The following is a 27,306-nucleotide window of genomic DNA, read 5'->3' as shown; positions in this document are numbered from 1 at the left end:
CGGGGAGGCTTGGCAAAGTGGGGGATGAAAGGAGAAACGACTTTGATGCCAGGGTGGGGTGGGCTGCCCAGAAAGGGGATGTGGGTGTGCACTGTTATTGCTTCCTCCTAGGGCAAAAAGTTGGGGGTTGGGCAGGAGGATGCGGGGGAGGGGGATACCCAGGACGGGAGCTCTGGGCCTGGCCCCAGCCCACTCGAGGTGCAGGTGGGGGCCACTGAACCCCCCTCTCCTACGACTGTGGGAATCATTAAGGCAGAAACAAGAGGAGAAGCAGCTGAAAGGAAGGGGGGGGCTCCAGATCATTCCCCCTCTCCAAATGGAGAAAATTCAAACCAAAACCTGGAGTGGGAGAGGAAAGGGGTGACGGGTGGAGGGGGGAGTGGGATCAGGCCCTCCTCAAACCTCAGACCCCAGGTTGGTGGTGTGAATGTCCCTCTGACCCCCTCCCCTTGCCTCCTGAAGCCCCATGGCTCCCTCGAGTCAGTATTGCCAGGTTTGTGCAAAATGAGGCGGAAGACTTCTGGGGAGGGGAGGGCAGAAAGCCAGAGTGGGACTTGAGCTGGGGCCCCCCCTACATTGGGCGACCCCTCCCCACCCCCAGGGGCCCCACCCAGAATGGCTATTCCTGGATGGGTTCTATACACCCTCCCGAAATTCAGAAGTCTGGAGGGAGATTCTACACCAGGCAAAGAGCCCCAAGAGGCCGGAAGACTAAGCCTGGAACCTGGGCGATGGTGGCGAGGGTTGGGGGGCTGGCGAGGTAGGGTGGGGAGTGGTTGGAACTGGACAAGGGGAGCCGGGAACAGGAGCGTCTACAGTTGCTGTGTTTCATCCTGTTTTTTTTTTTTTTTCTTTTTCTAAAAATGTAACAATTAAAATTCCAAAAATAAAATCACTTCCGGGACCTCAGCCCCTGGTTCCCCAGCCCCCACCTCCAAAAAGAGGCCCCTGGGTAGGGGTTGGGGGGAAAGAGGAAAAAAAGAAAAGAGAAAAAAACCCCACTTTTCTGTTTTCTTTTTTCTCAGGAGGCCCAAGAGTCTTTGAGGCAGTGGAGGAGGTCAGGGGATGATGGTGGTGGTGGCGGCGGATGGCACGGAGGCCAACCGGGTACAGGGGCTGACACTCAGGTAGGGCCCCCAGCTGACTCCCAACCTCCGGGAGCTGGAAGTGCTCCAGGAGTGGGATCCTCGCCGGATGTCCCCGTGCAGGCACAGCATGCCCTCTTGGCAGCCTGATGCTCTTTTTGGGCCCCCACCTCGGCTGCCATGGAGGGGAGGCCCAGAAGGCCCGGGTCGTCCTCTGGAGGGGGTGGTGTCCTCAAGGCAAGCGGAGCAAGGCTATTAGGAGACAGGGCAGGGATGTTGCGGCAGCAGCCCACATAGACATCCACGGATGCACCTCGGGGCACGGACACATCCTGGCCAGCTGCCACACTACCTGTGGAGTCCACTTGCCGGGCCAAGTACATTTCCTCTATCTCCACCTCCGCAGACGGATCCTGGCCATCAACCTCCAAAGGGTCTTCAGGTGGGGAGGTGTCCTGGGCCATGTACAGTTCCTGAACTGCAACTGCACCCAAGGCAGTGCACACCTCCTCCTCCTCTTCCTCGTCCAACGTCAGCTCGAACTGGAACTTATCTGGTGGGGGGGGTTGGCCTGGTCCCCCAGGCTCCTCCTCGGGGGGTGGCGAGGGGCTTTGCCGAATGGCACTGTAGTACCAGTCCCGGTTGTCCTCCAGAGTGTCCAGGATCTCTTGGGCGTCTGGGTGGACCAAGTCAGCCCACGTCTCCCACAGCGGGTGTACGATATAGTCAATGAAACCCACCTGAAGGAGCGGGAGGGAAGCAGAAACCACAGATGGCACCACCATGCTCAGCGGGATCTGATAAAATTTAAAAGATGCTGATGCAGGGAACTTCCCCGGTCACCCAGGTAAGGTTAGGACTCTGCACTTCCATGGCATGTGGACAGGGTTCGACCCCTGATCTGGGAACTGAGATCCTGCATGCCACGCAGTGCAGCAAAAACTAAATAAAAATAAGAGATACTGATATCATTTGACCTAGCAAGTTTGCTTCTCCAGATCTGGAAAAACTCTTGTGTAAGTAAAAGGGGGGAAAATCACATATAAGATGTAAACAAAAACTGGAAACACCTCTATATATACATCAGTTGGGAATTAGTTTTTAAAAATGGTGGTAAATCACAGATATTCATGAAAGCCCCACCCACCTTTTTTTTGCCTCGCTGTGTGGCTTGCAGGATTTTAGTTCCCAGAATGCATGCGTTCTCAGTTGCTAAGTTGTGTCCAACTCTTTGAGACCCCATGGACTGTAGCCAGCCATGCTCCTCTGTTCATGGGATTTTTCCAGCAAGAATTTTGGAGTGGGTTGCCATTTCCTTCTCCAAGGGATCTTCCCAACCCAGGGATCAAACCCTTGTCTCCTGCATTGGCAGGCAGAATCTTTACCACTGAGCCACCTGGGAAGCCTGTGGGAATACTACACAGTAGTGAAAAAGGATGAGCTTAATCTATGTGTAATAAGGTGGATAGATCTCCAAGTCACTGTTGGGAAGAAAAGGCAAGCTATATAAAAATAAGTATATACTGTACAATGTATATTTTTAACTAAGCCCCAAACTATTACTATTAAGTTACCTGTGAATATAAATGCGTAACAAAACAAATAAATCTGGTTTTCATCAGGGGTTAGGGGGCTATGTGGATGACCAGGGACATTTGGAAGTGTCTGGACACAGTTTTGGTTATTACCACAAGAAAGGGAGGGATGTTCCTCGCATCCCATGGGTGGAGGCCAAGGATAGTGCTCAACACCTTACAATGTAGAGGGTGGGCCCACCACACAGAATGAGCCATCCCCAAACTTCAGTAGTGCTGAGGCTGTGTAACCCTGCATGGGAAGCATACACACACTAAGACAGGAAGAGGAGATCTCACCAGGGAAGAGGCCAGAAGCAGGGAGAGTGAGACACTCTCATGCTCAAAAGCTTTATCCTTTTTATTTTTTTAGACCAGCTGCACAGCATGTGGGTTCCTAGTCCTCTGACCAGGGATGGAACCCATCCCTCATGCAGTGGGAGAATGGAATCTTAACCACTAGACCTCCAGGGAAGTCCCTGAAGTGTTGTCTTTTACAAGACCGTGTTTCTGACCCTTTTGTTAAATAGACAGATGACAAAGCTGAGTCATTTCACTTCATTTCAAAATCCATCAGGACTTCCCTGGTGGCACAGTAGATAAGAATCTGCCTGCCAATGCAGGGGATATGGGTTCGATCCCTGGATTGGGAAGATTCCATATGCCATGGAGCAAATAAGCTGGTGCACCATTGCTTCTGAGTCCATGGCTCTAGGGCCCATGAGCCACAACTACTGAGCCTGTGTGCTGCAATCACTGAAGCCCACATGCCTAGAACCCATGCTCCACAACAAGAGAAGCCACCATAATGAGAAGCCCAGACACCTCAATGAAGAGTAGCCTCTGCTCACTGCAACTAGAGAAAGCCCGCAAGCAGCAACGAAGACCCGTGTGACAAGAAAAAAAAAAAATCCACCAAAACTCAGGCCCAAAATGAGTGGCCAGATCACAGAGGAACCAAGAGCCTGAATGGACATGAGGTCTGTAACTAACAGTCAGATGAATATTATTACTGATGTTATGGCAGTTGCAACAAATGAGTTAGAACTGTCTGGGCGCAAATCTACAAATTGAGGAGTTGGAGGTTCAGTTCAGTTGTTCTGTGGAGCAGAAAGTGTTACCTATTTCTCATCATGATAGAGAAGGAAAAAACAAAGAAAAACTTAACATTGTAGATGGGCAGCTTAGGGCCTCCTTGGCCTTGGAGCTCCAGGCCAGGATGTGAGGTAGGGGGGCTTTCCCCGCTCCCTTCCAGCACCCCGAGACTCTACCTGAGACTTCTCCACTGAGGCTGTGTGCTTGTCACACATGGGACTGATCTCCATGCCTCGCTCACGTTCGCGGTCGCCCTGCTGGAAGAACTCAGCCATGATGCGGTCTGTCCACTGGCGGTAAAGCTCCAGCGGCTTGGTGGGGTTGCTAAGGTCTGCGCAATGCACCATGTTCCGTAGAACCTGCGTGGGGTGGGGGGACCTTTAGAGGCCATGGCCCCCGACCCAGTTTCAAGCCCCAGGCTTTCTTACTTTCCCTTTGGAAAGAGAGTAGGGGACGGGGCTGGGGGGGAGGAAGGGGTGGGGAATGGGGGAGGGGGGAGATGGAGGGAGGAAGAGGAGGTGAGGGAAGAGGGAGATGAGTGGAGGAGAGAAGGGGAGAGATGAGAGGTGACTGATGAGCAAAGGGAAGAAGGAGGGAAGGGAAAAGAGGCAGTAGGGGAGACAGAGGTGTGGGAGGAATGGAGACAGGGCTTGATGAAGAAAGGGAAAAGGGGGGCTTGTCTGGTGGCTCAGTGGTCAAGAATTCACCTGCCAGTGCACAAGACACAGGTCTGATCCCTGGTCCGGGAAGACCCTACATGCTGAAGGGCAACTGACCCCATGCGCCACAACTACTAAGCCTGTGCTCTAGAGCTCGGGAGCCTCAACTACTGAGCCCACATGCCACAAGAACTGCTGAAGCCCGTGCACCCTAGAGCCTGTGCTCTGCCACAAGAGAAGCCACCACAGTGAGAAGTCTGTGCACCGCAACTAGAGAGTAGTTCCCACTTGCTGCAACTAGAGAAAAACCTGTGCAGCAATGAAGACTCAGCGTGACCACAAACAAATAAATAAAAAATTTAAAAAACAAACACTGTTAAAAAAAGAAAGGGAAGAGGGAACTGGGTGAGATGGGGGAGATGGCAGTTGGAAAGGGTTAGATGGCAGAGAACAGAAAAGACAAGAAAGATGGGCAACCTGGGAGCTGGGGGCAGAGTGAGGGGCAGCAACCCAGACCTAAGGGAGGAAGGGAGGGAAAGAGTCCCTATATGGTGTGTGTGGGGGGCACCTGGATGCGGTCGGAATAGTTATCCAGCAAGAGGACCCCCGAGCTGGTCACTTTCTTAGTCTCCACCATGGTCTTCAGGTCAGCCAGGAGGGTCATGTGCTTGGACATATCCGTGGCCAGCACCTATGGGCAAGGAGTTGTCATGGGGGGCCCTCGAAGCCTGGCCACCCTCTGTACCCACCCAACCCAAAGTTTTCACTGAGCACAATCAGCCCCTGTGGAATTCCCTGGCAGACCAGTGGTTAGGACACCCCTTCAGCTTCCACTGAAGGGGGCACAGATTTGATTCCTGGTCAAGGAACTAAGATCCCACATTATGCAGGGGGCGGGGGCAAAAAAAAAACATCCAACTCGCACAACCCCCTCTCACTCGGGGCTTGTCTATCCCAGACTCAGACCAGACCCTCCCAAAATCCCCCTCGGCCTAAAGGCGACCTTTCGCACTGTCCTCGCCCCTCGCCCCGCCCACCATGTCGATGACCATCTTCCGCAGGCTCTGCCGCTGGCGCTTGCCGAGGTTCTGGAAGATGTCACAGTTGTCTTCCTGCAGCAGCTTGAAGCCCACGGCCAGATGGTGATTCTCCAGCACCGACTCGTCGTTGTACATTAGCGCCAGTTCCGAATCTGGGGCCCAGGTCAGGTTAGGGCAGTCAGAGGAAGGGACGACCCAGCCAGGATGTCCCCCGCGGGGAGGGGCCAGAGTAGGCCCCGCCCCCAACCCAGGGGGCCCCACCTCCAGCCCAGCAGGCCCCGCCCACACAGAGGGCCACTCACTGGTGTTGATGAGGAACTGATTGGAGACTCCAGGGTGGTCCACGTCGTGGATGGCGGCCGCGAAGAGGGCAGCGAGAATCTCCAGGTCTGTGAATACGGCCTGGGGGTGAAGCAAGGGGGTCAGAGAAAGGCAGGGGTTAGAAAGATGGGCAGTCAGAGAGACAGAGTAAAAGAGAAAGGGGAGAGTCAAGAAAGGTGAGGGTCAGGAGAGAGAGGAACAGGGTCAAAGAGAGATAGAGGTCAGGGACCCAGGATCAGAGAGATAAACAGGAGATTCAAGATGGGCAGTGGGGGAGGGGAAGCTAGAGAGACGGGGTGCCCAGGTGGTGCTCACATCCAGCGCAGGTGTGGCCAGCAGCACATGGGTGGACTGCAGCACATCGGCCGCGTGCAGGCTGTTGTGGTAAGCCACATCCGGGTGGTAGTGGTCCTCTAGGGTCAGCATGTATGTCACCATAGTGTCCACCGGGATGCGGAACTTCTTCAGCAGGTCCCGCTCCTGTGGGCAGATGTCAGGGGTTGGTGACCCTCGCTGGCCCTCAGCTCCTCACCCCTCCCCCTCCCTCGCAGCTGGCCCCCCTCAGCCCGCCCTACCAGGAATCTCACCCTACCTGGAATATTGTGTACATGATGCAGCTGAGGGAACGGCCCCCAGCGTAATCTGACACTCGAAAGATGTTCAGGCCCCACTTGTTCAGGTTTTCCAGTTCCTGGTGGAGATAGAGGCCACAGGTCAGGAGCCCCGGAGGCCAGGACCCTCTAGACTCTTTTCTAGGAGTTCAGAGGTGTTAGTTGCTCTGTCGTGGCCAACTCTTTGCGACTCCATGGACTGTATGTAGCCAGCCAGGCTTCTCTGTCCATGGAATTCTCCACGCAAGCATATTGGAGTGGGTAGCCCTTCCCTTCTCCAGAGGATCTTTCCCACCCAGGGATTGAACCGGGTTTCCTGCGTTGTAGGCAGATGCTTTACCATCTGAACCAGGTGTTCAGAACCCTGGTCTGAATAGTCGGACCATTATCACTCAACCAGTGGGTGGTGTGCTCAGCAGTATAGAATTTACCACCCAGGTCCTACTGGGCCAGAAAATAACAAAGCAATCCCAGTGCCTACTGAGTGCCTATAAGCTACCCAGCATTGCACTAAGTGCTTGATTTCACATGGCAGGTGAAGGAACCCAAACTTCAAGCAGTGACAAGACTTACCCAAGACCTTATATCTCACAAGCGGCAATGCTGGGATGTGAACCCAGTGTGGCTGACCCAAAAGCATGGTTCAGCCTCAGTTAAACTGCTCTTGGGCACCAGGAGCAAAGGAACATGGGCTAGTTTTTCATGTCCTCCCAGAATTTGGAACAGTGCCAGGGACTTCCCTGGTGGCCCAGTGGATTCTGCACTTCCACAGCAGGGAGTGTGGGTTCGATCCCTGGTCAGGGAACTAAGATCCCTCATGCCCTACTGCATGGCCAAAAAAAAAGTGCCAGTACACAGTAAGTGCTTAACAAATACTGGGTAAAATAAATAAATAAATAAATAAATACTGGGTAACTGCATATAGCACTGGCCAGTGCTGGCACATGGAGGGTTACAAGAAAAGTCAGCTGAGTGAGCCGCTGAGCTTGTGTGGAGTCCATTGTACAAATCAATGTAGGAGTCCTATGGCCTAAGATTTCACAGAAAATCCAAGAGGCAAATCCAGGTTTGGTCTGTAGTGGATGCTGTTGGATTCTGTGCAGATTCCTTCCACTGGTAAGTGTGTCCATCCCCCAGCTGCTGGAGCTGTTACACATTCTCACAGCTGTTCCTTCTCAAAAACCTGCTCTGGGGGGAACACGAAGATCCCTCATGCTGTGTGGTGTGGCCAAAAAAAAAAACAAAACAAAAAACAACTCCACAAAACTGCTCTTTCTGCGCTAGAGCTATGTAGAGGGGGTGAGGGCATTCACCCTGGGGACAGCCTCCAGTCAATGACAAAAGGCCAGTGCAGCCAGCACAAGACTTTCCTGGTGGTAGAGTGGATAAGAGTCTGCTGCCAATCCTGGTTCGATCCCTGGTCTGGGAAGATCCCACCTGTCACGGAGCAACTAAGCCTGTGAGCCACAATTGCGGAGACAGTGCTCTGGAGTCCGAGAGCCACAACTGCTGAACCCATGTGCCACAACTACTGTGCCTAGAGCCTGTGCTCTGCAACAAAAGAAGCTACTGCAATGAGAAGCCCATGCACCGCAACAGAGAGTAGCCCCTACTCGCTGCAACTAGAGAAGCCAGTGCACAGAAACGAAGACTCAGTGCAGCCAAAAATTAACTAATTAATTAAAAAAAAAAAATAGGCCAGCAGGCTTGCCTCAAGGTGGTTCAACTCAGTGGTGCTGTTCATACTCCAGAGCCTCATCGACTCCAGCTGAGACCACCCGCCTCTTTGCTCATTAGCTCCTTCCTAAACTGCTTCCTGGACTTCCCAGATAGCGTTGGTGGTAAAGAGCCCGTTTATCAAGGCAGGAGATTCGGGTTTGATCCCTGGGTGAGGAAGATCCCCTGGAGGAGGGCATGGCAACCCACTCCAGTATTCTTGCCTGGAGAATCCCATGGACAGGCACACAGCGCATACTGCTTCCTTCACTCCTTTCCTGAGAGTCTCAAAAGGCAGGTATACCGGAATCCTCATCTCAGTCTGACCCAAAGCCCAGTCCTTCACTGCCCCCGCCCAGAACCCTGCCCCTCCCTCTCCAGCACCGCCCCCGCTGAGGCCCCACCCACTTGGGCCAGGAGCTCCTCTTGATCAGTCTTCACCCCAAAGCGGGGGATGCTGGAATCGTTGAGGCTGCTGCAATGCATCAGCTTCTTCACCCCGGTGATCTGAGACATGGGCTGGAGCTGTGGCCCAGGGGCCGGGGGCTGCTGGCAAGGTCTCTGCCGTGGCACTTGCTGTTTTTCCCGATCTTTGATCGTGGGTGATGGGATCTCCACTTCATTCCGCTTGTCTGCGGAAGACAGAGAGACAAGCATGATTACCCCACAGAAAGTGAAAGTGAAAGTGAAGTCACTCAGTCGTGTCCGACTCTTTGTGACCCCGTGGACTGTAGCCTACCAGGCTCCTCTCTCCATGGGATTCTCCAAGCAAGAATACTGGAGTGGGTTGCCATTTCCTTCTCCAGGGGATCTTCCCAACCCAGGGATCGAACCTGGGTCTCCCACGTTGCAGGCAGACGCTTTAACCTCTGAGCCACCAGGGAAGCCACCCCACAGAAACTCCCTCATCTGGCGCTCAGATGGTGCCTGCCTTACCCCTCAAGCCCTGAAAATTCTCACCCAGGAAGGCAGACGTAGTCCTGGTGTCATGCTGTTGGTTGCTTATAGACTGGAAACCAGAGCAGAGGTAGGAATTCTTCTGGGAGGTGGTGGGCTGGAGTGGGGACCCCAGGGCCGGACGAGAGCTGTGGGGTAGCCCCGGTTCAATCACCAAGTTTGGCGAGGGGTTGGCATGGGAAGTCAGGAGGCAGGGTAGGGGTGCTAGAGAGGGTCTCTGCCTGCCTCGGATAGGCAAGGACCCTTCTCGGACTGGGAAGACAGCCCCGTGGTGACCCAGAGGGCTGGTGGGGGTGGACAGCGCTGGGAGGCGGGAAGGAAGGGTGGTCTCTGGCTCCATGGGCCCACCCCTACCCCCTGGACATCAGCCTGCCTGGGGGCCAGCCCCAGAAGTCTCTTTTCCTGAGCTCTTTAGGCCTTCCAGAGTCCAGCCAGGGCCACCCATTGTGACCTGGGTCCCACCAGTCAATGACAGGGCCTAAGAGGGCTTATTTGCATGCTGTACTCTTATTGGCTGGGTCTTCGGCATTCAGGCACATCACACCCTCACTGGCGGGAAAGTTTGAAACTCTGAAACCTTCTTTCCAGCTTGGTTGGGGGGCAGGTAGCCTGAATTTGGGGAACTTTGGTGATCAATTCTGAAGGTGAAATTACCCTGACTTTGTCAGGGATAGTCTCAGTTAAGGCTCTTGGCTTCAGGATGAGGGGGAGGCTGACCTTGGAGGTCCTTGTGAGCTGAAGGGTTCCAGTGAATCTGGGGTATTCTATCTTTAAGTTTCTGAGTTAAGGAATTCTCCAGAGTTTGGAGAATCACTGTATAGGTTTAAGCTAAGCAAGAGAATCCTATTGAATTTGGGTATCTAAAGTTTGGGGGTCTACTGAATTTGGGGGGATTGTACCAAGTTTGTGCATTCTATTGAATTGGGGAGATTTCAGCTTGGAGGTTTTTTTTAAAGGTTTGGGGGTCTTAATGGGCTTTTAAGGGCAGGAATTCCCTTAAATTTGAGAATCCCACAGAGTCCGGGCATCTCTCTTGAGTTTGAGGGGTCTTCTGAGCTTGGGGCAAGGAAATTCAAGGTTGGAGAGTCTACTGAATTTTGGAAGACTTTGAGTTCTATTTGAGTTTGGGGGTTTCTTGGGGTCCTTGAGTTTGAGAGTTCCAATGGGGTTCCACTGAGTTTGGAGGGACTTTGCAGGTTTAAATGTAGGGGTTCTACAGGAGTTGAGGTCTCACTAAATTGGAGGGTATCAGAGTGTAGGAACTTTTGAGCATGGTGACTTTGACCTTTGGGGAGGTGAGTCAGGGTCCTTTGGGCAAATGTGTGCAACAAGACCCAGGGTCTGGGGTGCCCCCAACAGTCCAGTTATGCATCCCCCCCCCCACACACACACAGTGCTGCCCTTCACTCACCCAGGAATGTGGTGGAGATGTACTCAGAGACCTGGTTTCCTGACCTGCTCATCTCTGACAGGTGTGTGAGTTCACGGTTTAGCATCCTTTTGAACTAAGGTGAAGGAGGCAAGAAGGAAGGCATGATGGGGTCATGGGAGGGGTTAGGGGGGTAAGGTCAGGCCTTCCCAAGAAATCCCTGAAGAACCTATGAGCCCCTCTCACTTGTCTGCTCAGCCAACACACCCCTCAGCAGGCTGTGAGAGGGGAGGGGTCAGTCTTTCCTCTCCTCCCAACTCTTGATGGGGGTCCCCAGGATTGGGGAGTGTAGCCCTCCCTCTCTGAGGAAGGGGGTTTCCTTCCACACCCCTACACACACACACACACAGGTCTACAGGAGATACAAAGTCAGAGAACACACACACACACACACACACACACACTATAGGAGATACAAAGTCAGAGAACACACACACACACACACACACACTATAGGAGATACAAAGTCAGAGCACGCACACACACACACACACACACACACACACACACACACACACACACACACACACACACACACACACACACACACACACACACACACACACACACACACACACACACACACACACACACACACACACACACACACACACACACACACACACACACACACACACACACACACACACACACACACACACACACACACACACACACACACACACACACACACCCAGGTCTACAGGAGATACAAAGTCAGAGGGACCATACTCCCTCTTTCTGCCCCCAAGGAGGAGCCAGAGGGGCACCTGTGGAAGGGAGGGGCTCCTGCTTAACAGGGAACCAATAGGGTGTCAGGAGAATCCCGTCACCATGGTGACGGGAGTCTCCTTAGCAACTCCCCCTCCAACCAGCTGCTGAGCTGGGGAAAAGGGGGCAGGCCGTGGGCCCCTTAACCCCTGCCTTCCCAGAGCTACCCCTGGCCCAGGTCTTCCCAGACAGGGACCCCACACCCCAGGGTCCTGGCCCCCCAGCCCTCAGCCTGGTTTGGAAGGAAGGAATGCAGTCCTGAAATTCTGGGTGAAGATGTTTGGCCGGGGCAGGGAGAAGGGTGAGCAGAGGAAACTCCAGTTCAGTCACCAGGGGAGGGGGGGTTCCCATCATAGCCCCCTCTCCCCCAACCTCAGAGAGGTGGACAGATGCACAGACGACAGGGGATGCCTAGAACCAGGCCTGGGGGCTCCTCTGGGTCTCCCCGTCTCTCTTCATACAAGTGGCCGCTGTGACATTGTGCATGAGAAGAAAGGGCATTGGCTCCCCACCCCCAAGCTCCACCAAAGCGTCCCTTGAGCTGGAGCTGACTGTCCAGAGAGGCAGGAGGGACTCTTGGCAGGAAGGGTGAGCCTGCCCAGCCCACATCGGGAGGGGCACTCACTACTCCCAGGGCTGCCAGAGGCCCCAGGCACCCATAGAGAGACACACATCCACACACAAGATGGACCCACAAAATCACACAACCACACACAGAGTCACAGACCCCCCACTTACACAGTGCTACACAGACACACACATCAAGGAGCACACACAATAAAGCAGTCACTGAACTTGGGGTCACATGCCCCAGAAAAATCATGCAGTTCTGGGCTCATAAACATGGCCCAAAACACACCACCACAATCAGAACCATGTGATCTCAGCCAGGGCCATCCCCCGGTCCATGACCCAGGCAAACAAGACCACGGGCCTCAGGCAGCCCCCACCACTCCAGACACACACACACATGTGCGCTGATAGTCACACCCAGAGAGAGACCCACACCCCCAGCCACCCACCTTCCATGCCCAGCCCCAGGCCACACACAGAGACACAGTCACCAGGCTTCATCTCCAGGCCACACACGTGTACAGATGCACACACAAGCCCAGACCGGGGGCTGGAGGGTGCGAGGTGGAAGGGCCGGAGCTGGGTCTCTTGCCCATCCTCCACTCTGAGTTCCCCTACCTGGTCCCACCAGCCCACCAGCCACGGCTTGGAGCAGGTCTCGCAGAAGAAATCCACCAAGGGCATCGTGGAGTCTTGGCCCCTCTCAGGGCTGCCGCACACAGAGGCTGGGCTTGGGGAGTCCCGGGGTTAGCAGCTATTGTGGCAGGGGGGCGGGGTGCTGGGCAGTGGAAGGGGGAGCCGCGGAGGGGCCCGGGCCGGCCCAGCAGGGCTGGGGGGCTCCCTTCCCCTCCGCGCTCCCGGCAGCAGCCCTGGTTACATGGTCTGCCTGCCGTGGGCCCCGCTGGGCCCCCCTGCGGCAGCAGCAGTGGCTGGAGGTGCCCAGGGACCCCTGCCCATGGGGGGAAGGTGCAGGGCGAGGGTCCCGGGAGGAGGCTTCGGAGGCTCTGGGCTCCGTGTGTTCGCCTGTGTGTGTGCGTGTGCGTGCTCACTGCAGCACTGGCAGGCTGCATGCAATGTCAGGTGGTGCTGGGGGTGGGGGGGGCGTTAAAGGGGCACTGGAGCCCACGGGCCTCAGGCAGGACCCAGGTGAAGTTGCCAGGGATGGGCAGGGAGGCACATGCACCCGGCAGAGGGCATGCCCTCCACCCCGTGGACACACCCAGCAACAGACACACACACCCACATGCTCCACACACCAACACACAATCAGACACAAATTCCACACCACTACAGTCAGACACTTGACACACCTGACCACACTCTGACACCCAAATGATTTCAGTCCTACACTAACCACACAAACACACACACACACACACACAGTCACAACTCTGTTGTTCAACACATTTCTAGGTATAAAATTGAGCACACAGAGGTACAAATACCTCCAGACACCCCTTCCCAGACTACGGACTCACAACCAGAAGTGCAGGCACACACTAAGGGATAAACACCCAGATACTGGACACAGTTGCAGACACACTCAACACACCCTCAGACACACTTGTAAACAAACATGAATACCCGTACGGCCTCAGACACAAATGTGCCCTGACTAATCCATAAGGGAATACGCACACTCAACACCCACGGCTCCACACGCACACACCCCATCGCAGAAATACACCCGCAGACCTACATTCAGACACACAGTCACATTCTCAGATGCTCCACACATACGCTCAGGGACACAATTGCCCTCAGACTCACATGTTCTGAGACAAACCTCCACCCACGGATGTGTGCACCCCTCAACACAGACATCCCCAGCTGCACATTCATTTCCTGACAGGCATCCTCCCACCAAGCTGTACAACTCCAGGCGGCATCATTCACATTGCCTGCTTTCTGAATGGCGCCCCCTGGAGTTGTGCAGTGCACAGTCAGCACAACTGTACATGGATGCCTTGCACCCTCTCCTGTGGCCTTGCAAGCGCACACACACACAGTCACAGACACATGGAGATACACACTCAGATTCACATCTGGACTAACTCACACCTCTAGACATACACACCCCCCTGGCACAGCCCCCCACACTGACAGCCCCGCACTGTCAGCTGTGCATACCCTTACGCCCTCCATAGATACACTTGTGCATGCCACTCCTGATGGATCTTATTGGGAAACCCCCCACTCTCCTCCCCTCCTCCCTGCCCAGGACTGTGATTGTGTAGCCAACAAACAGACAGTCATATAGCCACAGATACACACTCATAGACCATACGAACATACTACCTGCTACCCCCAGGAGAGAAGGTCGCCTAGGGACACATACCACACACACACCAGGTCTACAGGAGATACATAGTCAGATAACACACACACCCAGGTCTACAGGAGATACAAAGTCAGATAACACACATACCCCCCCCACACACACCTCCCAGGTCTACAGGAGATACAAAGTCAGATAACACACACACCACACACACACCTCCCAGGTCTACAGGAGATACAAAGTCACATAACACACCCCCCACACACACACACCTCCCAGGTCTACAGGAGATACAAAGTCAGATAACACACACACCCCACACACACACACCTCCCAGGTCTACAGGAGATACAAAGTCAGATAACACACACACACACACAGGTCCACAGGAGATACAAAGTCAGATAACACACACACCACACACACACACCCCTACACACACACACCCAGGTCTACAGGAGATACAAAGTCAGATAACACACACACACATCCCAGGTCTACAGAAGATACAAAGTCAGGTAACACACACACACACACACACACACACACACACATCCCAGGTCTACAGAAGATACAAAGTCAGATAACACACACACCCCATACACACACACACACACACCAGGTCTACAGGAGATACAAAGTCAGATAACACACACACCCCATACACACACACACCCAGGTCTACAGGAGATCCAAAGTCAGATAACACACACACACACATCCCAGGTCTACAGACGATACAAAGTCAGGTAACACACACACACACACACACACACACATCCCAGGTCTACAGAAGATACAAAGTCAGGTAACACACACACACACCCCCACACACACATCCCAGGTCTACAGAAGATACAAAGTCAGATAACACACACACCCCACACACACACCAGGTCTACAGGAGATACAGTCAGATAACACACACACACATCCAGGTCTACAGAAGATACAAAGTCAGGTAACACACACCACACACACACACACACACACCACACACACCACACACACACACACACACACACCAGGTCTACAGGAGATACAAAGTCAGATAACACACACACACACCCCAGGTCCCCAGATCTACAGGAGATACAAAGTCAGATAACTGACACCCAGGGTCTGCCCCACCCTACAGACTCTAATAACAGGTTGACCACGCCCATTGGCCACGCCCCACAGCTAACCCCGCCCCCAGCCGTTGGCTCCACCCCGCTGCTCCTACACACCTTGTGGGAAGCCATCTCGCTGACGGAGCGGTAGGTCTGCATGGTTTCCAGCTGCTCCAGACACCAGTCCAGCTCCTCCAGTGTCTCCCGGGCCAACTGCTGACACGTCTCCTCTGGGGAAGGGGCAGCCGGGGCGGTGACTGCGAGGGTTCGCATGGAGACCCCCAGAGGTGATGGGGGCCCGTCAGGTGAGTAGGGTGCTGGGAAAGGGGGTGAGGGGCACCACGAGGGGCCTTTCTCATGACCCTGGGCTTAGTTACCTGATAGCGTGGCCTTGCAGACGGGGGTTGGGCCGCCCAGTGGGGACCGCCTGCAAAAAAATCGGGTCCCAACCTCAGCCTGGCCCTCCCCGCATCTCTGCCTCCCTCTCTCCATGAAGAGTACTGACTTTCCCCTTTATGAGCCCTCTCTGTGTGTCCCAGGCATGCTGCCATTTACTCTGCCCACTGCCTCTCACAGAGCCTCACAAAAATCCATTTTACAGATGAGGAAACTGAGGTTCACGAAGGTGGAGCCAACTTCCTCAAGACAATATGGCTGGTTGGGTCAGACCCCGTGTCTCCAAAGTCCCTGCTTCCCTGACCATCCCTCCCCTGAGTTCCTTGAACCCCAGGATAACTCTGCTCCCCCACGGGGCTCCCAGATGAACCAGCAGCTCTTAGCCTCACCCCTGCCCCCAAATAAGAACTACTTCTATTCAGTGAGCACTTACTATGTGCTAGGCAACATTCTAGCACTTTCTATACATCACCTTCTCAACTTCTTACAGCCGTTATCCAGTTGACAGAGGCAACACAGGAGGCTAATTGCCTGGCAAGCTGGCATCACTGCTAGGAGTGGCCCAGAGGCTGGGGTGGCTGGCCACTCATGACCTCAGCCTTGAGTGTCCATACCCCTCCATCTTTGTTTATAAAAGTTTCCCCGACTTAAGAATTTGAATCACAATGGTTTACTGGCTCAGTGGCAGCTGTTGCCTAAACAGAGGCTCAGAGAGGTCAAGTTCTGCCTGAGGTCACACAGCAGCTGTGAGAGTTGAACCCAGGTGTGTTGAGCCTCATGATCACAGGCCCTGGGGCCCAGCCTCCACTTACTTGTTGCTGGGAATGGGCACATTGGTCAGGAGGGAGAAGTTGCTGCGAACGCTCCGGAGACTGGCCAGCACCTGGGTGGGGGAGCCAGGGTGAGGAAAGGGGTCCACCCAGAGCGGGGAGCTGGGGCTGGGCCCCTGTCCCCAAGTGTGGGGGAGAGTCAGGGCCCCTTCCCTTCTTAGGGGAGGGGGTCTTACCTGGGCAAATGGCGTGACGATGAGGTCCTCTGCATGCCTGCAAGGATAGGGGCAGGTCAGGGGTCCTCACGGTGGGGCCCCCAAGGGTCTGGGGTGGACAGGGGCTGGGGTTACCAGAAAAGCAAGTCCCTAGGGTGTCACTCTGTGGGGGGCTGGGCCCCAGGAGGCTGGTGGACAGGAAGGAGGCTCTGTGGGGTGGGGGAGGGGTGCTTATACCTCACAAGGATGGCCATGCTGCAGGAGCTTGTTCTGAAGGAAACGGTCAGGGAGAGGGGTTCAGGTGGGGCAAGGCAGGGGGCACGCAGAGACAAAAGGAGGGCAGCGAACACACCTCAGAGGCCGAGCTTGGAGAAACTAGTGGTGGGAAGGGGGCGGAGGATAGGAAGGAGCTGGGGAGAAGGGGTGAAATGAATGCCTCGCTGGGTAGGGACAGTGCTGGAGGATTCAGTGAGAAGGAAGAGGGCTGAGGAGATGGGGGTGCTCACACCTCTATGCTGTTGTTGTTTAGTTGTTCAGTCGTGTCTGACTCTTTGCAGCCCCATGGACTGTAGCCCGCTGGGCTCCTCTGTCCATGGGATTTCCAGGCAAGAATACTGGAGTGGGTTGCCATTTCCTTCTCCACACACCTCTACAGGTGGTCATGATAAAGGGGGCTGGTTTAGGGAAGCCTAGACATGGGGAGGAAGAAGAGGGTCAGCTGAGGTGGACCCTCTGGAAGTGGTGGCCAGGAGGGGCTCAAATAGGGTTCCCTTCTTGCTGGAGAGATGGGATAAAGTGGGGCCAGGCCCCTGAAACCAAGAGGTAGGAGTGGGCATGGGCAGGTTGGGTGGGTGGGCACTGTAGGGACATGGGTGGGGCTGGGCCTGGGCTCAGAGGGGCCGAGTGGCAGGGCAGAGACAGGGTGGGCACTCATACCTCACTGGGTGGGTATGCTATAAAGGGGTTGAGTCCTTGATAGGGAATAAGGGTGCTGTTTAGTTTTTGCCGAGGACCATGGGGTGGGGTGGGGGTTGGGCAGCCCCCGCCCCCCTTGCTGGGGCCAGGAGGCCTGGAAGAGCCAGCCAGGTGGGGGGTGGCGGGTGCTCACGCCTCGCTGGTGACTGACGAGTTCCGGGACATGGTCTTGGGTGACGTGTCATAGTCGCTGTCTGAGCGGTAGAGGAAAGACTCCCGGCGTTGGCTGGTGGCCACCCCGGCATGCAGCACGAGGCCCGGGCTCGCCTGCGAGTCCAGTGGGCTGCGGCCTGGCGACGGGGTCGGTCCATTCTCCGCCTCCAAGCTGCAAGGCGTGGGCAGGAAGAGGGGTCAGGGGGCTGAGATGACATTGAGCGGGGAGGTCGAAAGGAATCAAGGGACCCAGGGAATTCCTGACAAGAGAGACAGACACCTCAGAAAAGGTGGGAGACAGGAAATCAGACCACCTTTGTGTGCCTGGTCCTGCTGCCAGAGCTAAGGGATACAGCTGTGACCAAGATAGACCATGATCTGTGCCCCTCACAGACAGGACACCGGGAGGGCTGGTCTAGAAACAGGCTAACTGAGCAGCACTGCACATTCCCAAAAGTTGTGGGGTCCTCCTTGCTCTTTTCTTTCCTTTGCACCTCAAAGCAATCAAATCTATTCAAATCTGTCTGCTTCATACCTCTTCCTTGGCCAGCCTCCCCATCATCACTTGCCTGGGCCAGGACATTTGTCTTTGCTCTGGCCCCTAGCTTCTGTCTATACCCCTGTCTGCTTCCCTCAGCAGCCAGAGGGAACCTGTGAATACCTGAGTTGGGTCACATCCCTCCTCTGTTTAGAACCTTCTATGGCTCCCAGTTCACTCAGAGCCAAAGCCAAAGTCCTCGCTGTGGCCCACAAGGCCCTGCCCCCATACCTACTCTGCCCTTGATGGACTCTGCTGCAGCCATAATTGCTATCTGGCTGTTCCCTAAATATTCCAGAAACATTCCTGCCTCAGGGTCTTTGCACAGGCTGTCTCCCTGGCCCAGATCTCCAGTGGCTCCCCCTTCACCTCCTTCAGGTCTCCTCTCAAATGTCGCCTCTTCAGGAAGGCCTCCCCCAACCAACCCATCTGAAATGTCATCCCCTGCCCTTATATTTCATATTTCCCTTCCTTAAAATAAATACTACTTACCCGACACATTCTATGTTTTACTTCTCCACTGTTTGCCTTCCCTTCTAGAACTAAGCTCTACAGAGCAAGGATTTTTGTCTGCTTTGTTCACTGCTGGATCTCTGGCTAAGAACATGGCCTGGATGCCCAATAAATGTTTACTGTATGAATCAATCTATGAATAAATGAATGAATGAATATACAAGCTGGATGGTGCCATCCAGGGAATTAAAACTAGGTGGGTGGCTGGAAAGGTGATTTTTAGCTGCTGTGGTGGAGGCAGTTTTCTCTGAGGAGGTGATATCTGAGCAGGGCCTGAAGGATGAGAAGGAGCAGGCCATGGGTCAGGAGGTGGGAGAAAGCACTCTAGGGTGAGGGAACAGTAAGTGAAAAGGCCCTGTAGCGGAATCTGGTTTTTGTTGGAGGACCAGCAAGGAAATCGGTGCCACTGGAGTGGAGATACAGACAGATAACAGAGACACAGCTACATAGAGGATACAGCAGGACTCCATTCTGTTGGCACTGGCAAGACAGAGCCTCTGGATGAGGCAGGGAAAAGCTGGCTATGCCACTTCCCAAATGTACAACTTGGAGGAAAAGACCGAATTTCAGTTTCCTTTTCTGCAATATGGGGGCAACCACTGCCTGCCTCAGGTCATCCAGGTAACCAGCGTTAACACAGGTAACATGCTCAGGATGGTGCCTAACACTGCCATTTACAGCTGCCAGTAAATCTATCAATCCCATCTGTAAATCTATCAGCCCCACAACTGTAAATCTGTCAGTATCCCTGGGGAGGGAACTCAGTTAGACAATTGATATGAAGGTTTGAGGATAAGCGTGGGGAGCTGTGTGCCTGTGACATGCTGTGTGACCTCGAGAAGGTCACTGCCCTCTCTGGTTGGTGACTCTGTTAAAATGAGGGTGTTAGACTGGTCAGCAGATTTCAGGCTGTTCTCTGGTGAGTACAACCGGGTAGGGAGAGAGGAAATAGAATCCTCCCCGCACTTTCTGGTCCTACTATTGAATGTCGGTCTAAGATTTTATTTGAATGTTCCCTCTGCTAAGAAATAAATCTGAGGGAATTCTCTTGAGGTCCAGTGGTAAGGACCCTGCATTTCCACCGCAGGGGGCCCAGGTTCCATCCCTGGTCAGGGAAGGAAGATCCCACAAGCCATGTAGCCTGGTCAAAAAAAAAAAAATCTGAAATCTCCTAGACCAGGACAGCAATACCAGCTTCTATACATGGACTCTTTTTCCTGGGCCAGCCCTGGGATGGGGGGATGAGGGCCTTCACTGCCTCCATTTTACACATGAAGAAACTAAGGTTCAGAGAGGATGATTGGTTCCAGGTCACACAGTAAGGTCATGGTGCAGTCAGAATTCCACCCCAAGTCTTGGGATTCCTCAGATCAAAATGTTAACTGCTGCCCTCTGTTGACGACCCCCATCAGAGCACATTCCTCTCATTAGAGCAAATTTTTCCAGGGGCCAGGCAGCCAACATAAAAAGCAGAGTGGAGCTGGGGGCCCTGGGTTCCAATTTTAGGAAAGAAACCAGAAATTTTAAATCGTTGAAAACTCGAACTTCTTTTGAAAGCAAACTTCAGAAAACATTTTAAAAACACTGAACACTGCTCTGCAAAAGACACTGTCAAGAGAATAAAAAGGCAAGCCACAGACTAGGAGAAAATATCTGACAAAGGACTGGTATCCAGAATACATAATGAACTCTGAAGATTCGATAATAAGAAGACAGACAACTTGGACTTCCCTGGTGGTGCAGTGGTTAAGAATCTGCCTGCCAATGCAGGGGACATAGGTTCAAACCCTGATCCAGGAAGATCCCACAAACCGCAGAGCAACTAAGCTCATGTGCTACAGCTACCAAGCCCATGCACCTAGAGCCCGTCCGTGCTCCACAAGAGAAGCCACTGCAATGAGAAGCCTGTGCATCGCAACTAGGAAGAGCCTTTGTGCAGCAACGAAGACTCAGTGAAGCCAAAAATAGATAAATGAAAATTTAAAAAGAAGAAGACAACTCAATGAAAAAATAAGCAGAAGTATGGACAGTTCACCAAAGAAGATACACAGATAGCACATCAGCACAGGAAACATCATTCCTCCTTAGGGAAATGCAAATTAAAACCATGAACTATCCCTTCACACCTACTAGGATGATAAGTAAACAAAAACTGACAAGGATACCAAGTGGTGATGACAAGGATTGAGAGCAACTGCAACTCCCATTCATTGCTGATGGGAATGCCAAGTGGTACAGCCACTCTAGAAGACAGTTGGTTAGTTTCTTATGAAACTGAGCATACCCTAATTGTACAGTCTGACAACTACACTCCTATATATTTACCCAAGATAAATAAAAACATGTCTGCTCAAAAACTTGCTGACTAGGGACTTCCCTGGTGGTCCAGAGGCTAGGACTCCACGTTCCCAATGCAGGGGGCCCCGGTTCAATCCCTGGTCAGGGAACTAGATCCCACATGCTGCAACTAAGAGTTCACATGCCACAACTTAAGATCCTGGATGCCACAACTAAGACCTGCCCAGCACAGCCAAAATGAATATATATATATATAAAAGCCTGCTGACTAGTGTTTATAGCAGTTCTCTTCATAATCACCAAAAACTAGAAACAACCAAACCAAATGTACATCAACAGATGAATGGATAAACGGTAGCAGATCCATGCCATGGAATGTGTGTATGCTTAGTCACTCAGTTGTGTCCAACTCTTGCGACCCCATAGACTGTAACCTGCCAGGCTCCTCTGTCCATGGGATTTTCCAGGCAAGAATACTGGAGTGGATTGCCATGCCCTTCTCCATGGGATCTTCCTGACCTAGGAATTGACCCCAGGTCTTATGCATTGCATAAGAAATTGAAGAAAGTAGTGAAAACCACTAGACCATTCAGGTATGACCTAAATCAAATCCCTTATGATTATACAGTGGAAGTGACAAATAGATTTAAGGGACTAGATCTGATAGACAGAGTGCCTGATGAACTATGAACAGAGGTTCGTGCTATTGTACAGGAGACAGGGATCAAGATTATCCCCATGGAAAAGAAATGCAAAAAAGCAAAATGGTTGTCTGAGGAGGCCTTACAAATAGCTGGGAAACGAAGAGAAGCGAAAAGCAAAGGAGAAAAGGAAAGATATTCCCACCTGAATGCAGAGTTCCAAAGAATAGCAAGGAGAGATAAGAAAGCCTTCCTCAGTGATCAATGCAAAGAAATAGAGGAAAACAACAGAATGGGAAAGACTAGAGATCTCTTCAAGAAAATTAGAGATACCAAGGGAACATTTCATGCAAAGATAGGCTCGATAAAGGACAGAAATGGTATGGACCTAACAGAAGCAGAAGATATTAAGAAGAGGTGGCAAAAATACACAGAAGAACTGTACAAAAAAGATCTTCACGACCCAGATAATCACGATGGTGTGATCACTCACCTAGAGCCAGACATCCTGGAATGTGAAGTCAAGTTGGCCTTAGAAAGCATCACTACGAACAAAGCTAGTGGAGGTGATGGAATTCCAGTTGAGCTATTTCAAATCCTGAAAGATGATGCTGTGAAAGTGCTGCACTCAATATGCCAGCAAATCTGGAAAAATCAGCAGTGGCCACAGGACTGGAAAAGGTCAGTTTTCGTTCCAATCCCAAAGAAAGGCAATGCCAAAGAATGCTCAAACCACCACACAATTGCACTCATCTCACATGCTAGTAAAGTAATGCTCAAAATTCTCCAAGCCAGGCTTCAGCAATATGTGAACTGTGAACTTCCAGATGTTCAAGCTGGTTTTAGAAAAGGCAGAGGAACCAGAGATCAAATTGCCAACATCCGCTGGATCATCAAAAAGCACAAGTGTTCCAGAAAAACATCTATTTCTGCTTTATTGACTATGCCAAAGCCTTTGACTGTGTGGATCACCACAAACTGTGGAAAATTCTAAAGAGATGGGAATACCAGACCATCTGACCTGTCTCTTGAGAATCCTGTATGCAGGTCAGGAAGCAACAGTTAGAACTGGACATGGAACAACAGACTGGTTCCAAATAGGAAAAGGAGTATGTCAAGGCTGTATATTGTCACCCTGCTTATTTAACTTATATACAGAGTACATCATGAGAAACGCTGGGCTGGAAGAAACACAAGCTGGAATCAAGATTGCCAGGAGACATATCAATAACCTCAGATATGCAGATGACACCACCCTTATGGCAGAAAGTGAAGAAGAACTAAAGAGCCTCTTGATGAAGGTGAAAGAGGAGAGTGAAAAAGTTGGCTTAAAGCTCAACATTCAGAAAACTAAGATCATGGCATCTGGTCCCATCACTTCATGGGAAATAGATAGGGAAACGGTGGAAACAGTGTCAGACTTTATTTTTTTGGGCTCCAAAATCACTGCAGATGGTGATCGCAGCCATGAAATTAAAAGACGCTTACTCCTTGGCAGGAAAGTTATGACCAACCTAGATAGCATATTTAAAAGCAGAGACATTACTTTGCCAACAAAGGTCCGTCTAGTCAAGGCTATGGTTTTTCCAGTGATCATGTACGGAGGTGAGAGTTGGACGGTGAAGAAAGCTGAGAGCCAAAGAATTGATGCTTTTGAACTGTGGTGTTGGAGAAGACTCTTGAGAGTCCCTTGGACTGCAAGGAGATCCAACCAGTCCATCCTAAAGGAGATCAGTCCTGGGTGTTCATTGGAAGGACTGATGTTGAAGCTGAAACTCCAATACTTTGGCCACCTCATGCGAAGAGTTGACTCATTGGAAAAGACCCTAATGCTGGGAAGGATTGGGGGCAGGAGGAGAAGGGGACGACAGAGAATGAGATGGCTGGATGGGGTCACCGACTTGATGGACATGGCTTTGGGTAAACTCCGGGAGTTGGTGATGGAGAGGGAGGCCTGGTGTGCTGGGATTCATGGGGTGGCAAAGAGTCGGACACGACTGAGCGACTGAACTGAACTGAACTTATGCATTGCAGGCAGAATCTACTGATTGAGCTACAAGGGTATTCAGCAATTTAAAAAAACACAAAAATAAACTACAGACCTTCTTTGACTTTTTCAAATGGGGTGTTTTATTAGTGGCTTGGACTAAGATGGTTGTGGTGAGTTACTGAGAAATGGTTGTATTTGGAACATATATTTAAAATAAAACGTAAGGGATTTATTTATGAATTATTTGTATAGGGTGAAGGAGAGGAGTCAGTGATTTCCTTGACTTATGATATATCCTGATAAACCCGTTGTAAATTGAAAATATCAAGACAGCCAAGGGCTTCCCTGGTTGTCCAGCGGTTGAGAGTCTGCCTTGCAATGCAGGGGATCCCTGGTCTGGGGAGATCTCACATGCCATGGGACAACTGAACCCAAACACCACAACTACTGAGCCTGTATTCTTGAGCCCACAAGATGCAACTGTTGAGCTTCTGTGATGTGACTGCTGAAGCCCATGCACCCTAGAGCATGTGCTCTGCAACAAGAGAAGCCACCACAAGGAGAAGCCCCGTGCACTGCAATTAGAGAGTAGTCACTGATTGCTGCAACAAGAGAAAGCCCTTGAGCAGCAACAAAGACCCAGTGCAGCCAAACATAAATACATATGTTTGAAAAGGACAGAGAGCCTAGAAATAAACCCTCATGTATATGTGGTCAAATGACTGTCAACAAGGAAGCCAAGACCATTCAACGGAGAAAGGAGAGTCTTTTTAAAAGATGGTGCTGGGAGAACTAGTTACCCACTTACAGAAGAATGAAGTGGGATCCTTACCTTATACCATATACAGAAATTAACCCTCAGTAGATCAAAGATATAAATATAAAGGCTAAAACTATAAAACTCTTAAAAGCTTCATGACACTGGATTTGGCAGTGATTTTTTGGACATGACATCAAAAGCACAGGCAACAAAAGAAAAAATAAATTAGGGAGTTTGTCAAAGTTAAAAACTTTCGTGCATCAAAAGACTATTCAGGGAGTACAAAGGCAATCCATAGAATGGGAGAATATTTTTTTAATAGTCCTTTTTTTCTTTTTTTGGCTGCACCATGGGGCACATGAGATCTAGTTCCATGACCAGGGATTGAACCTGTGCCCCCTGCAGTGGAAACTTGGAGTCCTAACCACTGGACTGCAAGGGAATGTCTGAGAGAACATTTTTGCAAATAACATATTTGATAAGGGATTCATGTCTAGACTGGGCTTCCCTGATGATTCAGACTGTCAAGAATGCAATGCAACTCCTGCAATGCAGGAGACCTGAGTTCGATCCCTGGGTTGGGAAGATCCCCTGGAGAAGGAAATGGCAAGCTACTCCAGTATTCTTGCCTGGAGAATTCCATGGACAGAGGAGCCTGGTGGGCTACAGTCCATAGCAGCACAGAGTTGGACATGACTGAGCAACTAAGCACACACGCAATGGCCAGACTATATAAAGAACTCCTAAAACTCAACAACAACAAAACAAACAACCTAGTTAAAAAGTGGGAGGGAGTTCCCTGGTGGTCCAGTGGTTAGGATTTGGAGCTCTCACTTCTGATATCCTGGATTCATTCCCTGGTTGTGGAAATAAGATCCCACAAGTCATGGGCATGGAAAAAAAAAAAATGGGTATAGCCCTTAAACATTTCTTCAAAGAAGACACACATATGGACAATAAACACAAGAGAAGATGCTCAACATCACTGGTCACTAGGAAAATTCAAATAAGAACCCCAATGAGATACTACCCATCAGGATGGCTATTATTTTTTAAAAAAAAAAAGAAAAAGAAAAATAACAAGTGTTGGCACACATGTGGAGAAACTAGAATACTTATACACTGCTGGTGAGAATATAAAAAGGTGCAACCACAGTAGAAGAGTTTGACAGCTCTGCAAAAACTTTTAAGTCCAGAACTACCGTGTGATCCAGCTAGACTTCTTCCAAGTACATATACCCAAAAGAATTGAAAGCTGGGGACTTCCCTGGTGGTCCAGTGGCTATGACTCCACCCTTCTAATGCAGGGGCCCTGGGTTCAATCCCTGCCAGGGAACTAAACCCCACATGTGGCAACTAAAAGATTCAGCAAGTGGCAACTAAGAGCCAGAGCAGCCAAAAAAATAATTTTTTAAAAAAGAAAGGACACTCTGACACAGGCTACAACGTGCATGAACCTTGAAAACATCACACTAAATGAAATGTCAGACACAAAAGGACAATATTGTACAATTCCACTTACATGAGGTCCCTAGAGGAGTCAAATTCATAGAAAAAAGAAAGTAGCATGGTGGGGGCTGGGGGCTGGGGGAGGGGAATGGGGAGTGAGTGTTCCATGGGGACAGAGTTTCGGTTTAGGAAGATGAAAGTATCCTGGCAATGGATGGCAGGGGAATAGTTGCACAACAATGTGTGTGTACTTAATGACACTAAATTGTACTCTCAAGTTAAAGTGGTAAATTTTATTACATACATTTTACCAAAATTAAAAAAAAAAAACCCTTTCATGCAACACATACTAAAAAGGTTGAATTTTGGAAATTCCCTGGTGGTCCAGTGGTTAGGACTCAGTGCTTTCACTGCCAGGGGCCTGGGTTCAATCCCTGGTCAGGGAACTTAAGATTTCACAAGCAGCAGGGCACGACCAAAGGAAAAAAAAAAAAGTCGAATATTACTATATATTAATTTTTTAAGTCAATTAAAAAAAATGAGTAAAAATACTCTTAGATCATGAGATTGGGCCTTTGATGATAATGCCCATTTATTGAGGACCTGTGTGTATTGAGTGCCAGGTTAGATCTTTTTAGATTTATAGGAATAATAAGGTTGTTGTTTAGTTGCTCAGTTGTATCCAACTCTTTTGCGACCCCCTGGACTATAGCCTGCCAAGCTCCTCTGTCTATGGGATTTCCCAGGCAAGATTATTAGAGTGGGTGGCCATACTCTCCTCCAGGGGATCTTCCCCAACCAGAGATCGAACCAGCAGCAGGTGGACTCTTTATCCCTGAGCCAGCAGGGAAGCCCCAATAATAAGATACTCAGTATTTGCCTTGTGTCTGGTACTACCTGTAATTTTTTGTGTTTGTCATTGTTTTGCTTTTTATCTTTTGGCCGCACCACATGGCATGTGGATCTTAGTTCCCCGACCAGTTCTCGAACCCACGTCCCCTGCATTGGAAGTACGGGAGCTAATCTCTAGACCATCAGGGAAGTCACTCCTGGTACCATCGAAGTGCTTTGTACACATGAACCCAATCAGGTCTCCCACCAATCTTGTGAGTCGGGTTCTATTAATGTCCTGTGTCAATATGGAGGCTGAGGTGCAGATAGGGAGCGAGGGGCCGGTGGCCTTCCCGCCTGCAAACGCGGTCCTGTCTCCCAAGGCTCCGCCTGGACTTTGGGGCTCTGCTGAGTGCCACTGGGAGGGGAGGAGAGGGACACATACCTCCATCCTGAGTACTCAGCCCTACCCCAGGAACTGAAGCTACAGTTGGGGGAACTTGAGACCCAAGCCCAGAGGACACCCAGCTATACGTGTGGGCAGATCCCACAG

At 51.4% G+C, this 27,306-nt stretch overlaps 1 protein-coding gene and 1 long non-coding RNA gene across 22 annotated transcripts in view; one reads left to right on the top strand and one right to left on the bottom strand.

Annotated features, from left to right (window-relative positions):
- Nucleotides 1–822: 822 nt before the first annotated feature.
- PDE4A (phosphodiesterase 4A) overlaps nucleotides 823–27,306 on the bottom strand; it is a 44,428-nt gene continuing 17,944 nt past the window's right edge. For 6 of the 20 annotated variants that reach the window (XM_081498225.1, XM_081498235.1, XM_081498222.1 and 3 more), the window contains 14 exons: nucleotides 17,714–17,905; nucleotides 16,627–16,663; nucleotides 16,433–16,503; nucleotides 15,602–15,651; nucleotides 15,342–15,454; nucleotides 10,470–10,563; nucleotides 8,510–8,733; nucleotides 6,367–6,465; nucleotides 6,090–6,254; nucleotides 5,756–5,855; nucleotides 5,451–5,605; nucleotides 4,982–5,104; nucleotides 3,931–4,113; nucleotides 823–1,825 (listed from right to left, as the gene is read on the bottom strand). In XM_081498225.1, the coding sequence (XP_081354351.1) occupies nucleotides 1,124–1,825; nucleotides 3,931–4,113; nucleotides 4,982–5,104; nucleotides 5,451–5,605; nucleotides 5,756–5,855; nucleotides 6,090–6,254; nucleotides 6,367–6,465; nucleotides 8,510–8,733; nucleotides 10,470–10,563; nucleotides 15,342–15,454; nucleotides 15,602–15,651; nucleotides 16,433–16,503; nucleotides 16,627–16,663; nucleotides 17,714–17,905 (2,308 nt within the window). In that variant the 3' untranslated portion in view covers nucleotides 823–1,123. Of the gene's footprint in view, nucleotides 1,883–3,930; nucleotides 4,114–4,981; nucleotides 5,105–5,450; nucleotides 5,606–5,755; nucleotides 5,856–6,089; nucleotides 6,255–6,366; nucleotides 6,466–8,509; nucleotides 8,734–9,061; nucleotides 9,463–10,469; nucleotides 10,564–11,181; nucleotides 11,237–12,449; nucleotides 15,200–15,341; nucleotides 15,455–15,601; nucleotides 15,652–16,432; nucleotides 16,504–16,626; nucleotides 16,664–16,842; nucleotides 17,906–27,306 lie in introns of those variants that run through there. The other 14 variants (XM_081498231.1, XM_081498233.1, XM_081498234.1 and 11 more) reach the window with 10 other exon arrangements.
- Nucleotides 11,367–16,271, top strand: LOC145509508 (uncharacterized). 2 transcript variants are annotated; one of them, XR_014056122.1, is made up of 3 exons: nucleotides 11,367–11,559; nucleotides 15,251–15,529; nucleotides 16,111–16,271. It is a non-coding gene; the product is annotated as an uncharacterized LOC145509508 (long non-coding RNA). The 2 variants fall into 2 exon arrangements; XR_014056121.1 differs by having other exon boundaries at nucleotides 11,368–11,559; nucleotides 15,393–15,529.

Source organism: Giraffa tippelskirchi, chromosome 6 (genome assembly GCF_054371585.1).
Source record: "Giraffa tippelskirchi isolate mGirTip1 chromosome 6, T2T-mGirTip1v1.2.pri, whole genome shotgun sequence".
Lineage (NCBI taxonomy): Eukaryota > Metazoa > Chordata > Mammalia > Artiodactyla > Giraffidae > Giraffa > Giraffa tippelskirchi.
This window is presented reverse-complemented; position numbering and strand designations above follow the sequence as displayed.